This window comes from Argiope bruennichi, chromosome 7 (assembly GCF_947563725.1).
Source record: "Argiope bruennichi chromosome 7, qqArgBrue1.1, whole genome shotgun sequence".
In the NCBI taxonomy this organism is placed as follows: domain Eukaryota; kingdom Metazoa; phylum Arthropoda; class Arachnida; order Araneae; family Araneidae; genus Argiope; species Argiope bruennichi.
In genome coordinates, this window is record NC_079157.1 from 81,737,468 (window position 1) to 81,751,494 (window position 14,027).

At 29.6% G+C, this 14,027-nt stretch overlaps 2 protein-coding genes across 2 annotated transcripts in view; both read left to right on the forward strand.

Annotated features, from left to right (window-relative positions):
* The window catches only part of LOC129975447 (neurogenic locus notch homolog protein 1-like), a 68,164-nt gene extending 67,373 nt beyond the window's left edge, over nucleotides 1-791 (forward strand). Inside the window, exon 38 of the mRNA XM_056088510.1 lies at nucleotides 540-791. Within this exon, the coding sequence (XP_055944485.1) occupies nucleotides 540-646 (107 nt within the window). The 3' untranslated portion in view covers nucleotides 647-791. The remainder of the gene's footprint in view (nucleotides 1-539) is intronic.
* A 6,149-nt stretch (nucleotides 792-6,940) lies between these two features.
* LOC129975625 (neurogenic locus notch homolog protein 1-like) overlaps nucleotides 6,941-14,027 on the forward strand; it is a 35,483-nt gene continuing 28,396 nt past the window's right edge. The window contains exon 1 of the mRNA XM_056088706.1: nucleotides 6,941-7,180. Coding sequence (XP_055944681.1) covers nucleotides 7,006-7,180 — 175 coding nt within the window. The 5' untranslated portion in view covers nucleotides 6,941-7,005. The remainder of the gene's footprint in view (nucleotides 7,181-14,027) is intronic.

Below are 14,027 nucleotides of genomic sequence, written 5' to 3' on the forward strand. Positions count from 1 at the left end.
GCACTTTTCTCTAACGTGACACGTGCGCGTTTGGAGGATACCTGCACAAGCGTATGAGCATGATTGTCTACTTCCACCTGTCAAACATGGATGTGGATCTGTCATGATATGGGCAGCCATGACGTAATTTTCTGCTGGACCAATAGCAACCCTGAAACGAAGTATCACTAGGGAGAAGTATAGAGAAATTTTAGCAGACTAGGTCCATCATATGATGCAAATTTTGTTTCACAAGATGTAATTTTCCAAGATGATAATGCACCTATCCATACATCCTATCCTAGCATCACTTTCACTCGATATGTAGAACTGATTCCGCAATAACTTTTACACAGCTTCAGTTAAAATATAAGAGGAATAAGATGAGGAAATATATATATATATATATATATATATATATATACTAATTTTTATAAATGTATGTTATTTTTTAAAAGTTTTATAACTTAATATAACATTGTTAAATCAATCTTTTAATAAATTATTATACTTCATTAATATTTTTTACGTGTGTGCAAATTATTATTTTTTTATTTCAGAAAAGCAGGAACTATGGAGGATCTTGCAAGTTTCCTTGATATTTGGCATCTTTGTGTTGCTTTCTGGAATGCTTTGCATTTTGATTTCCAAAAAATCCAAAAAATAAGAACTGATTCGAAACTATTTCTTCCCTCTAGAAATGAACTGAGAAGAATTTCCTTCACTCAATACAAGCACTATATAAAAGAAGAGTTTCCATTTTTTAGATACCATATATTATGTTGTTTAAAAAGAAACAAATAAAACCTTAATCATCTAACTCTCACAATTTCTTTCTTTTTAATTTTCGTAATTACTTCCTATTAATACTCTCACTTAATACCTGAATTACGCTTTATAGAATTCAAAAACGAGTAGAAACTCGACAAGAATTTGATGGAATGCTTAGAAACGATACACTATGCATTTTTTTATTATTATCGTCATTCCCAATCTCACTTCGGGTGAAATTTTTTTCAGTTTCTTTTCAGTATATTTAATATTATACAAAGATCGTCAAATATATTTTTTTGAAGTTATATTATACCCGCTTTCTTAGAATTTTCTAAAATCAAAAACAAATATTCTGTAAAATTACCAGAGCTGTAGAACACAACAAGAACATTGAATCACACATATTGAAAAGGCATGCCACGAATTGTATTATGCTTTGTGTTGGGGCATCAATTTTTAGCATAAATTAGGGTTTTTATTAAATCTAACGTGAAATCTTTGGCGAATAATCACTGATATTTCATTTGCGAAAAGTCGAAAGCGATCATATACCAAATTTTGTTTATTTAAATTGCTACTTTTTAAAGTTATTGCTTCAGAAAACGTAGAATAACAGAGAGTTTAACCTTCGAAAGATTTAGTTCAGAATTTGCAAGAATTTAAATATTATACGCTAAGCCTGTGTTCTAAAAGGCTATGTATCCAGCTCTTTAAGTTTTGTAGCTATTGTGTTCAAATTTATTCCGATAGTTGGACACAGACTTCCTTTGCGTGGGTTTCAATCAAAATTTGATAGAAATAGTCAAATTCGGTAAAAAAAATCGTGTATCAAATTTCTTTAGTCTATTTAAAGTGGCTGCTATCAGATCCACAGATATAATACTAAAAATATTTTTTTCAGATTCCAAGAAGTCTGAAATGTAGTGATTCCTCAAAATCTCAAGTTCATATTTTGTAATAATTATAATACTTTCACATAACATAATTCGGATACGACAATAAAAAGGATTAATGTTTAGTTATAGTAAAGTGCCGTTTTAAAGCAATGCTAGGGCTATTTTGGGACGGCCAAAGTAATTTTGATCCACGGTCAGATGAAGAGGACGACACCTGAGCCACCACACCCCTCTCTAAACTTCTACACCCCACTAGCGTGAGGACGTTTGTTCTGAAGGATTTAACGTGCCCCAGACTCACTTACACGGCAATTCTTTGATGGAATCCGGTCTTGAACCGAAACCTGCGGCTCCGAACACAAGACTTTACCTGGCTACCGCGGCTCCAAATGATTAGAAAATAATGTAGAGTATCATTCCACTAAGTTCTTTGATGCCCATCATTCAACTTTCTATTCACATATCACTGCAAAAGTGATAAGATTCCTAAAGCGATAATTTGGCAACCGATTTTTTTCCCCCATTGATAAAGCGTTTGAAAAAATCGGAGGCTCAGTAAAGATTAAATTCGAAAAATGTGATAAAGCATGAAATGAAAGTGTGAGAAGGTTATTTTATCACATTTTTGGAAACGTATGAATTATGATTGGAAAAAAGAATAACGATTTTATTCCCAGTACTGTTTATTTTATACATTTAGTGAATGGGGCCTAATACAATACAATTTATAAAATTAAAAATAACACTATCGTTTCACTAAATCTCTCGGCTCCTTTTCTCTCTCAATTACTTTTTTTCTTACGCTCTCTTCTCTGTTTGGTGGTTAATTCTCTCGTCGGGTATTAGAAAAGTCGCCAACTCACAACAGCTTTCGCGCCTTAAAGGAAGTATATGTAGTAGATATGAAGTACTGCAGAGGATAAGTGAAAAAAATCATCAGATGGATGTATAAGATTTTTATTGTAATCTTAATTAAATGCATGGAAGATCATTAATGATTGTACAAATAAATATAAACTATACTAAAGAAAATGACATAGTGAATAAATGCAGCATATTGCAAATTATGATAGCAATAATTTAACCAGATCGAGTGGTCCCTTCAAAATTTTCTCTTCAACTTCATTATATAGGTGCTAATAACTCTCCATGCCTCATAAAACTTAAGGAACATTACAAGAGCGTGTATAGTAGGAGTGGTCAGAATTTTATTAACAGAATCATACAGCATTAAATTTTAATACATTCAATACCAGATTTAAATTATTTCGTTTTTGCGATTTGCAATTACCGTATTTATAATACAGGGTTGTTATGGTTAATATTCGCCTATTCAGAAGACTCTTGGCGACGAATTTGGCAACTTTGGCGAGAAAATAGATTATACCCGAAACATCAAGAATTTTCCCGATCCGTCCAGTAGAAATGGAGATACACCTCGAACGTTCCTGATTGGTTGAGAGGCTTCTAGCCCCGCCTCCTAAGACCTATAAAAGGAGCTACAGCTGCCGGGGAGGGGTCGTGAATTGAGTCGTCATAGTCGGCAGCGACGGTGAATTGAGTCGTAAACCAGTAGTAGTCGAGAGTAGCCGGGATCGACGGAGGAGTGGTGGACCAGTGGAGTCGGAACAGACGGTAAAGAACTGGCCTTCCAGAGATAAACGGAGCTGCGACGGAGTGAAGCTAGTACTGAACTAAGCTGTGTGCTACTGTCTGCAGTAGAATCTGTTGTATGCTGCACGTCTCGGCTGAAGATAATCGTCTTCTGTGCTGTATATAGTTGTCGTCTTTGTGCTGTCCTGTGTGTCGTCGTGTAAATAAACTTCGTTGTTTTATTTTCTACTGCCACCTGGTGATTGAGCGTTCTCCACACCATATAACTCCCACTATCCAAATGAACCCCAGGAAAATTTCATAACAATATTAATTTTAACTATCCTTATTTGCATTATCCTGATTATCTTCCATTATGGGTAAAGCCGTAGAAAGAAACATCGGGAGTAGTCTCATCGAAACTTCCCCGCATACTCTCCACTTTTATATCCCTTGCTCCGCATAAAATTGTGGGTTTAGGGAGAGCCATGAATGAGTTGCATGACATTGTTGAACAATAGTTATAAAATAAGGAATTTTGGCATGAATATGGTTTGTATTTTGGAAGGTTTTTCGCAAGGCCAAATAATACAAAAGTGACGTAAAATTAAACTTGTAGTCGCAAGACAACATACTGAATTTTATTGATTTAAGTCGTTGTATTGTATGAGTGACTGTGCTTACATGCATGCAAAAGTACAACCGATTGAAGGATTTCGTTCGGATTTTGATATTTGTTTTTTTATATATATTAAAACCTGATGATCCGCTGTTGCGCTAGATTATATAGAATTTTTATTCTTGAATAAAGACATTTATTAATATTACTTTATTTGAATTAGCATATTTCATGCTTTTAAAAAAGAAACTTTTTAAATCTTCGTTAATGCAATAAGATATAATTATTTAGTAATGAATACAATATTCATAATTTTAATAGAATAATAATAAATACTAATACCGTTGTGTTTCTCTTATATTCGTATAATATTTTAAATGATTTCAAAACTATATTCAATGTTTATTGATTTAATAAAAATTTTATACCCTATTTCTGGCGTTATTTACGTATGACTGTTTTAGAATGAGTGATTTTCTTTTATCCAAATGTATTTATAATAGGGAATTATTAAATACATTAAAGGAAATAGAGAGTAAGATAATAAAAAACATAAAACATCGTTTAAAACACACTTTAATTAACCTTCCATAGAGTAGGAAATAATTTTTAAAAATCAAAATCAATGTCACAGCAAATTCACATGAAACTATGATATGCAATTATATATGGCATAATATATTTATAAATAATAAAAATATAACATTTAAAATAAAAATAAAATAATATAAACGCAATAAAATAATAACACAATGATATATAACATAAAGAAACTTAGCTAGATTGAATAACGTACATAAGAAATTCTAAATCTCATCGAAAAGATTCAACATTCAAATTTCTTAAATTATTTTTAAACAATGTAAAATGAGTTTTGCCCTTCAACATTTTTTCTATGTTATGAAGCAAAAGATGAGTTGCAGAAAGTGTGTCGATAATCGTCTTATTCAGATAGACATGCAAAAAAATTTTTCCTTTTGGAGATATATCATTGTTTGGAGATATGTCATTATATTCACCATTCACGCATCTACATGCTATTAAAAGCAGGATAAAACATTTCAGAATAGTCCATTTTTCTAAACTTTCTGAAAACTTTCAACGGTACAAAGGAATTTCTAAAAATAAAAAACAAATTATATGTTTATTGGGTTCTGTTTATGCATGAAATTTTGACGCCAATGCCTTTTCTGAGCATTTTGTCTCATGTGTCGTGAGATGCGCAGTCTGTACATTTTATTTTACGATGTCCCTTAAAATGAAGTTTCGTTTGCAGTGTCCAGTCGGCTTACAATGATCTGAAAAAAAGAAATTTTCTCAAATGAATAAATTAAATTCAAGAATTTTCAAAATAGGAATTATATTCTTGAAAATGTTTGATCCAACAGAAAGGATAAATGTTTAATTTCTAATGAGAATATTACTTTCTCCAATTTTGCTCCTGTTTGTCATATACTATTCAAACTGTTGTTTGCTAAGAAATATATGTATGTCTTACGAAAAATAAAAGCTATCCTTCCGGAGTTTAAAGATTACAGCTTTAATTGAGATCATAAACCCTTTCAAGGGAAAGGTCCTTTTCATCATATTCCTATTAAAACATATATTGCAGATTTATTTTTTACTATTCACTGCATAAATGTTAAAACAGCGAATATTTAAAATTTCAACAATTTCATTGCTCACATTTTCCATTAAGGTGTTGAAATAAAAAATACTTTATTTATTAGAACATAAGAAGAAATATATTCAATTTAAGATATTTAAATATGTCACTACATTCGGTATGAATGTTTGCATAAAATATACTGAAAAATGTTATCCATGAAATTCAAAATTGGCAAAATTGTCTTGAAAATTGGAAATAGTATGTTTTTATTGGCTAAAAAGTAGTATAGGAAATAGTATGTTTTTATTGGCTAAAAAGTAGTATAGGAAATAGTGATGTTTTTATTGGCTAAAAAGTAGTATAGGAAATAGTATGTTTTTATTGGCTAAAAAGTAGTATAGGAAATAGTATGTTTTTATTGGCTAAAAAGTAGTATAGGAAATAGTGATGTTTTTATTGGCTAAAAAGTAGTATAGGAAATAGTATGTTTTTATTGGCTAAAAAGTAGTATAGGAAATAGTATGTTTTTATTGGCTAAAAAGTAGTATAGGAAATAATGATGTTTTTATTGGCTAAAAAGTAGTACAGGAAATAGTATGTTTTTATTGGCTAAAAAGTAGTACAGGAAATAGTATGTTTTTATTGGCTAAAAAGTAGTATAGGAAATAGTATGTTTTTATTGGCTAAAAAGTAGTATAGGAAATAGTGATGTTTTTATTGGCTAAAAAGTAGTATAAAGCAAATTATTTCTACTCAAACACTTTTTCCAACTGATTTGATCAAACGTTTGAAGATAATTTAAGGAATATATCGTGTAGTTCATTAACTAAAAAAAAAGACTGCATTGCTCTTTAGTCTTCAAATGCGAGGTTTCAGCTGATAATCAATGTGAAAGTTTCCATTTTGTTTCGCATTACTAAACATTCTAACAACTGTAAAATCTTTTCAAATGAACAAATTTATTATTCTGTATTTCAGAATTTCAGAACATATTGAAAAAGATCATACCATATTTGAATAAAAAAATACTCTTTATATTTAAATTTATAAAATTTTTCTTAAGGAAATTTTTTAACAAAACATAGAATTTCAGAAAATGGCATTTAAAACTCTTAAGCAGTATTAAAATGATTTTATTAAAAATTTAAAAAGGAATATTACTTCCCAAACAACGAACGCAGAGATAAAATAATTCAAACGATTTTATAAAAAAAAGCTGCTAAAGAACTGAGAATTTTGAATTAAAAAATATCCGAAGAAGAATTATATGCTTAAAATAAGAATTTTAAATATAATAACAATCAAACAAGCAGAAAAAAATTGTCATGATTGATCTAAAATAAAATTATGTTGTACACTATTAAATGAAAGAAAAAGAAATAAATTTACCGACAAGTACTCGAAGAGATAAGAAAGAGATATTGGCAACGGCTTTATTGACAATGAATTTATTCCACATTTAAAGCAACACAGGGTTTCTGTGTTACTAGATTTGCTGGCTAGAAGAGATAACGTAGTCCAAAATTATATAAAATATGAAATATTTTACTCTAATTTTAGTAATATGCTTTGAACTCTCATCTGAAAATGGATTAAGTGAAAAACTGAATGTACAAAGACAACTATTTGATAAAAAAATTTACAATTTATATACCGAAGTCTACGAAAAACATGAAAATCTATTTGAAGAGTCGCTTCAAAATAATGCAGGTAGTAAGCATTTCAATCTATGATATATATTTTAATATGCTTATGAATTTTATTTTTAACTTATGTATTGATTATAATTTTTAAATATTTTATTAATAGTTACAATTTCTAAGTAATACAATAATTTCTTTACACTAAATAAGTTACTTTTATCTTTTATCTTACTAATTTATAAATAGTTACTTTTATCTTTAGTAAATATACAAATTTTTGTAAAAAATTATTTATTTTCAGATTTTAGAAAATTAAAATCAATAATTAGAAATTATAATTTAATTAGGCATGTAGTTAAAGTCAATAATTGATTCGTAATTTTTAAGTGTATGATTTAATTACTAAAAATACTGGTCTGAATTATTTCTTTTTGTATTTCGATGTAATCAAAAAACTGTTCTATCCTGCAATAGGAAATAAGTCTGTGCTAATCTGAATATATATATATAGGGTTTTTTTTATTGTTGAAGTTATCATAGGTATTAAATTATCGTTTTGTTTTCTAAGAAAATTTAGTGATTACACATATATTAGCACTAAATTTGACAAGTTCGCCTTCTCACTTTCATGAAATAACAATGTGAGAAGCAATAAATAATTATCATGATAAAAAAAACCAGTAGAACAGTTAAGAAGATATGATAAGGGAACACTTCTAAAATTCAAATTTTCAGGTATTCAAGTTTGAATCATTGTTGCTATTTTATACCAGGTTTTTTGAGACGTATAACAATTTCTCATGAACTTGAATCTTACTTATTATCATTTATTCCTTCATTAACTAATTATGACTGAAAAAAATATTTTCCGTATGAAGAAATAAATGCAGTGTTATAAAAATACATAGAATTATAGTTACTTCAAATAGAAGATAATTTCATGAAAGGCATTAATTAGGATTTCTCATTATATTTTACAATAAAAGAATAAGCGAGGATTAACTAATTTATAAAGTACTAATTTTATTCAATAACTTTTGATCATTATATCGGTACTCTTAGTAGCTTTTTCGTAATCTTAGGTAAATTTCCAAAGATTACATTTAATGCTTGATTGAAAACTTTGTACCGGGCTCTTTATTTGTTAAATTAACGCATTAATTGAAAAAAAATCTTCCTAATCAATTCTAACTTTATAAAAATATAAACAGAACCTGGGTTTAATAACATTACAATATATTTTAGGGGTAATGTTTTTACAATATATTTGAGGGGCAGAAATTACATCAATTGCATAAGAGGGCATTGTTTTGATGGTGATGTGATTTTCTATGGACGTTTGTAAGTTTTTAAAATAATTACAGTTTATTTTAAGACACAGGCACAACAATAAAATGGACGGCAGATACAGACACAAAGAAAATCTGAGGCATCAAGAATAGCGTCCTTCACTCAAGTGTTCCTCTTGAGTATGAATACTTATGAACACATCCATGTCGCAACAGCGCCATCTACCAGTTTCGTTATAACTCACAACAATATTATTCAAATATGACAGTGTATTGTAATATTACTAAGCATAATTTAAACTCAGATATATCAAAAATTTAGTGACCTTGTGCTTCCAGTAGTTTTTTCGTATCGTCCGCAGTATTACTCACTTGGTATCTAGCTTCGTTGCATCATGAAAATATTAAGCATGTATGTTTTTTTTTATTCAACATTTAAAAATCCTACAAATTGCACATATATAAAAATTTAACATGAATAATTCTTACAAAATTATTTAACTACTTACATAATTTATTAATTAACGGAAATATTTCAAAAATTGTTTTCCCGAGCCTATGCAGGTTAATATCTTGGATATTTATCAAGTCAGAATTTTTTTTATTGCAAAATTGACTTTTATATACGTTGTAAAATTGAAAGTGAAATTCAATAATCAAATCGTTTAAGGACTTACAGATTCTTGTGAAAACTTCAAACACTGCCGCTAACTATTATCTTTCTCGATAATTTTTTTTACACATCAACCACTTCAATGTTTGATAACAACTATCTTTATCAAAGTATTAATGTTTTGAATGTGAATTGGAATAACCCTGTTCAAGTTCCTCTGATAAATCGGAACTTAGCCTCTTCAGTAAATACTATCTTTAAAGCGATGTAGGAACTATCAAAGAATAAGTTTGAGATTTACAATTCAATATAATGTGAAAAGACTCAGCAAGTATTCATATCAACAAAATGAAGCAGGAAGAAAGTTTTTTATTTTATTTTATTTAAAGGGAGCCTCCCTCCCCCCCCCTCCAAAAAAGGATAGCTTATCTTTAAGTATTAGCAAATACTTTGTACTTATGAATTTTCCTATAACCAAAAAACCAGACTATAAAGATTGTCTGTAATGTAGGTTTCGTTTATAAAATATATGATGCAGCTTGTCGTGTATATCCTCGGCAATGTTTTTCAAATTCTGTGTTTCCGTCTAAATAAGTAAGGTAAATACAAATCTGCAGCCATTAACCTAATTACAAAAATTTAATTAATTAACCATTAACTAACCGTTACCACTTCTCTTAACGGTATTTTGGTGAAAGAAAAAAAAATATTTTCTTATCGTTTCCCCAAAATTTTCCGTTGTCTGTATAGGAGAACTTCGATTTACTATTATGTCTTATGTTATTTCGACGGAATTAAAACATATATTTGATGAGATTATTTAATTAATTATTAGTTACATTATTTGGAAATACACTAGATCTTTGTTAAGTAGCAAATGAATTAGTATAAAATATGTTTCTGGAAAAACAAAATGATGAAGAAGCCAGATTTCTTTTTGTCACTAAAGACATTTTTTAAAACTTTTTTTGCTGTTGAATCTTCAAACAGTTCTGCAGGAAGTGCGGTGATGCGTTATATAAAATCAGCGGAAGTAGTCTCTTCAAAAATTTCTAGCATACTCTCCAATAAACTGGTTGAACCAGAGAACTCCTAACATGGCAATGGAGTTGAATAGTTACGAAATACTTTTTGCGTTAATTCAGCATTTTTTACTGAATCTATCGTGTCATAATTAGCGAATTATTAGGCGATTAAACCCTAGAATATGTTAATTGTATCCAAAAATCGAATATCCGTTTTAGATAAATTTTTATAAATTTTTCTCAACCAATTGAAACAAAAATTTGACACAAAAATGCACTTGAAGTCAAAAATTCTCATACCAAATCTGATGTATTTATGTCATTGAGTTTTAGAATTATTGAATTTGCATGTTTCTGAAAATACAGACCGACAGATAGTCAACCCGAGGTTAGATTTGCCTCACAATTTTACAGGAATCTATCTATAGATGTTAAATCTGTATACCGAATTTTATATGTCTAGTTCTCTTCATTTTGTAATTATTGTGTTAACTTATTTCGAACATGTGGTCAGACGGATTTCTTTTGAATACGTATTACTCAGAATTTGATAGAATTCTGAAAATTTGGTATAAAGACCGCATACCAAATTTCAATTGTCTAGCTCAAAGCGTTTTTGAATTATTTTTGGAATGGACGGATGGACATTTTCTAATAATGTGTTTTTGCAGTTCAGATAGGTCTCAAACGTGGAGATTCGTTCAAGTCTCAAGTTCCAAGATTTTGACGATTACTATACTTTCTCTATAATACGTATAAGAGAAAGTAATGAGAAAATGCTCAAAATTGTTACAGATTTTTAAGGTGATGCTCTTCATTAAGGATTTCAGTTATCAGAGGAGTTATTTGTCAAATTATAATAGCATACAGCAGTAAGCAGTAGAAATCATACTTACTGTTATGAACTTTTGAATTTAAAAAAAATGCATTTGTAAATTACTCCTGACTTAGTCTTATCCCATGAAAATACCGAAAGATTCTGCATATCTTGCAAATAAAAAATCATTTTGTGGTTTAATTGCGAACTTTACAATAAATGCATTTTGGTTACATGCAACAGAAAAAAATACCCGGCTCCACTTCCACCTTGTCACAGAAAAGGAAATATTTTAATTCATGAGAGAGTTATTTAGTTTTGAAGTTATTGATCATTTTTAAATCACCTTTTATTAATAAAAAATTGCCTTTTAAGATCAGCAATTATGACCAGTTCATTGAAAATTCAGTTTTAACGGTTTAATAAGACATCCAATCTATGAAAAATTATGTTAACGATTCGTGAGATGATAAGATTACATAATCTAGATTTTTGATAAATATACGCATATTCTTTGATTACAAAGCATTGCATCACCTTTTAAATATATAACATCGAAATGTCAAATGAAGTCATGTTTGAAGACTGTAATGCCAACAAATAAAATACAATAAATAACAATGTCCACGTTACTGCTTTTTGCCTCAGAATTTCTGACCTTTAGCGCTTGGCTCACTAATGTCCTACACAATAAAAATGAAGAAAGAAAGGCCAAAGATGAAATGCAGAGAAAGGAAACTAAAGAAAATATTGGAGCTACAAAGAGACAAAAACATTTTTGCAGTGTTAAGTCCATCTGAGTTAGTTACATCTTGGTTAAATGTTCCTAAATCCGAAAAAAATGTGCAATTTTTAGTTAAATTTAATTATTTAAATTTTAGTTCAAGAAAAGTTCCTAATTAAAAAACATATTTTTTATTTTATTTTCAGATAAATACTAACAGTATGATAAGGAAAAATACAAATATATAATGCCAACCTGCCCCGCGTATGATGAAAGCGTACCCCGGCTCCGGGACACGTTGACACCGATGGAGTTAGCTCATTCAACTCGATAGTGCTTACTTATTTTTTAACCAAACTATAATTAATCCCGTTTTATACTAGCCAAAGGATGTAAGAATATTTTGGTACACATACCAGCTATTTAATCATTACCAAAAAAATTAGAAAAATTCGTAAAAAAAATGGATGTCAACCTGCCCCGGTCTCCCCTGCGTCTGATAAATCTTAAAAATAAATACTTCTACAAAAAGATACAAGAAATAAAATCACTTAAACCTTTTTATTCTATGGTCTTTTAATTATGTACTATTAATTTAAAGAAAACGTTCTTACTATTAATTAGAAGAATATAACGAGCCATTAAGAATGCTTATTTGCCTATTATAGAATATTTTTTAAACTTACTGAGGTGGGTTTTTTTTTAAAGTATCGGCTTAAGAGTAGTTTTTATTAAATGCGGAGAAATTAGAAGAAGGTTATAGATAAAATATGTTTATTTATAAATTGTTTCATGATTGTTGTTTTCTATTGCACTATTCTATTTTATTTCGCTTTTCAAGCTTTGAATGAGCTCGTGGGTTGAACAATAGTTTCATCCATTTTAGCTATTGGTTTTGAAGAACTTATGATCGGCATAAAAAAAAAAAAAATGGAACTAGAAAGTAACATGAAATGGGCGATTCATTCAGGTTTCCCAAAATTTAAAACCCTGTGTTTCATCTGTATTTTGCTTGAGTGTTTTTTCATATGTGCGTCTTGTACAGTTTTAAATTCTTAAAATCCTCTGTGACATTTGGCTAGATAGATGATGATTCATTGGGGTTAATTCATTTTCGTGTCAAGTGGAGGTAGCCATGATTTTAGCAAGAGTATTGTGGATGGAAACAGTTGGATGTGAAAACAACATGAACATTGAGAGCTACTGGCAGTGATATTAATTCAGGTATTCGAGACCAGTATCAGAAAGCGAGCAGTGTTTTCTCCAATTTTTTTTAATGAATGCAGTTGCAAACAGTCTATAGTAGAGTAGATAATATAAGATGGAAGGCTTTGAGTTTTAACAAATTTTGGGGTAAAAAGAATCTATTTTTTTATTAATAATTCTTTTATTAATAAATTATAAGAGTCTCTGAAGTTAAAGCCTTTTTCTTTAAGCCTTTTATGAGCCCAATTACGCACAGAGGTCGTCTATCAATATTCCGCTTCAATAAGGAAAATGCCTGAAGAATTGAAACTATGAAGGGATTTAATAATATATATTCTAACAGGAAAATGTCAACTCCTCGCTTTAATATATTCAAGTAATTTGGCAGAACTAAGCAATACAGTTAAATATTGTGTGTTTAACAACTGGCCATCCTTTCTTGAAGAAATATGCTGTTCATGTTTCAACCTCTATCCTTTCAAATCTTTAGAGATTTTTCTAGCTGTACATTTAATAGCTCTCCACAGGATATGACCCCTTTGGAAGAATATTATGAAGAATATATGATTGCTATATTTCCAAAATGTTTTGATATCACAATTTGCTTAAGTGGATTTTGAGATGCGCTTTGCCCCGTAAGTTGCAGAATTCAAATTTTTTTAGAGCTTTCTTTTCTTCAATACTTATGGTAATACTTTTTTAAGTAGAAAAGAGGAGGCAGAATGATATGTTTCGCTGGTAGAAGCAGTTTAATAAAGAAAAAAAAATGGGAAACTGGCTGGTGAAGAGGTAGAAAATGCAATCTGTTGACCACTTAAGGAAGTATGTTTGAGTTATCTCATATGATACTGACCGAGACGCAAACGCAACGTTACCGCTCTCCATGGACCCCAGCAATGGGTGACAGTCACCGGATAAAATTAAAACATTACGTGAAAATATATTGTCTTCACCCCAAATTCTATAGCAGACCAATGTGGAGAGATAGAAAAAACGATGCCAATCTAAGATACAAAATAAATAATGTGGAAGAAAGGGAAATGATATAAATAAAAATGTAAACATGTTGGAAAAAATAAAAAAGTTATCTCACAAGAAAAAAAGGTAATCATATTTCCATTGTGTTTGTCTGTTTTTCCTCGCATTGGCTACATTCGATGTGAAGACAGTATTTTTTCACTTAATTTTCCGATAATGTTTGCAGAAGAACATATATTTTCTTTTGCAGTTCACGATAACG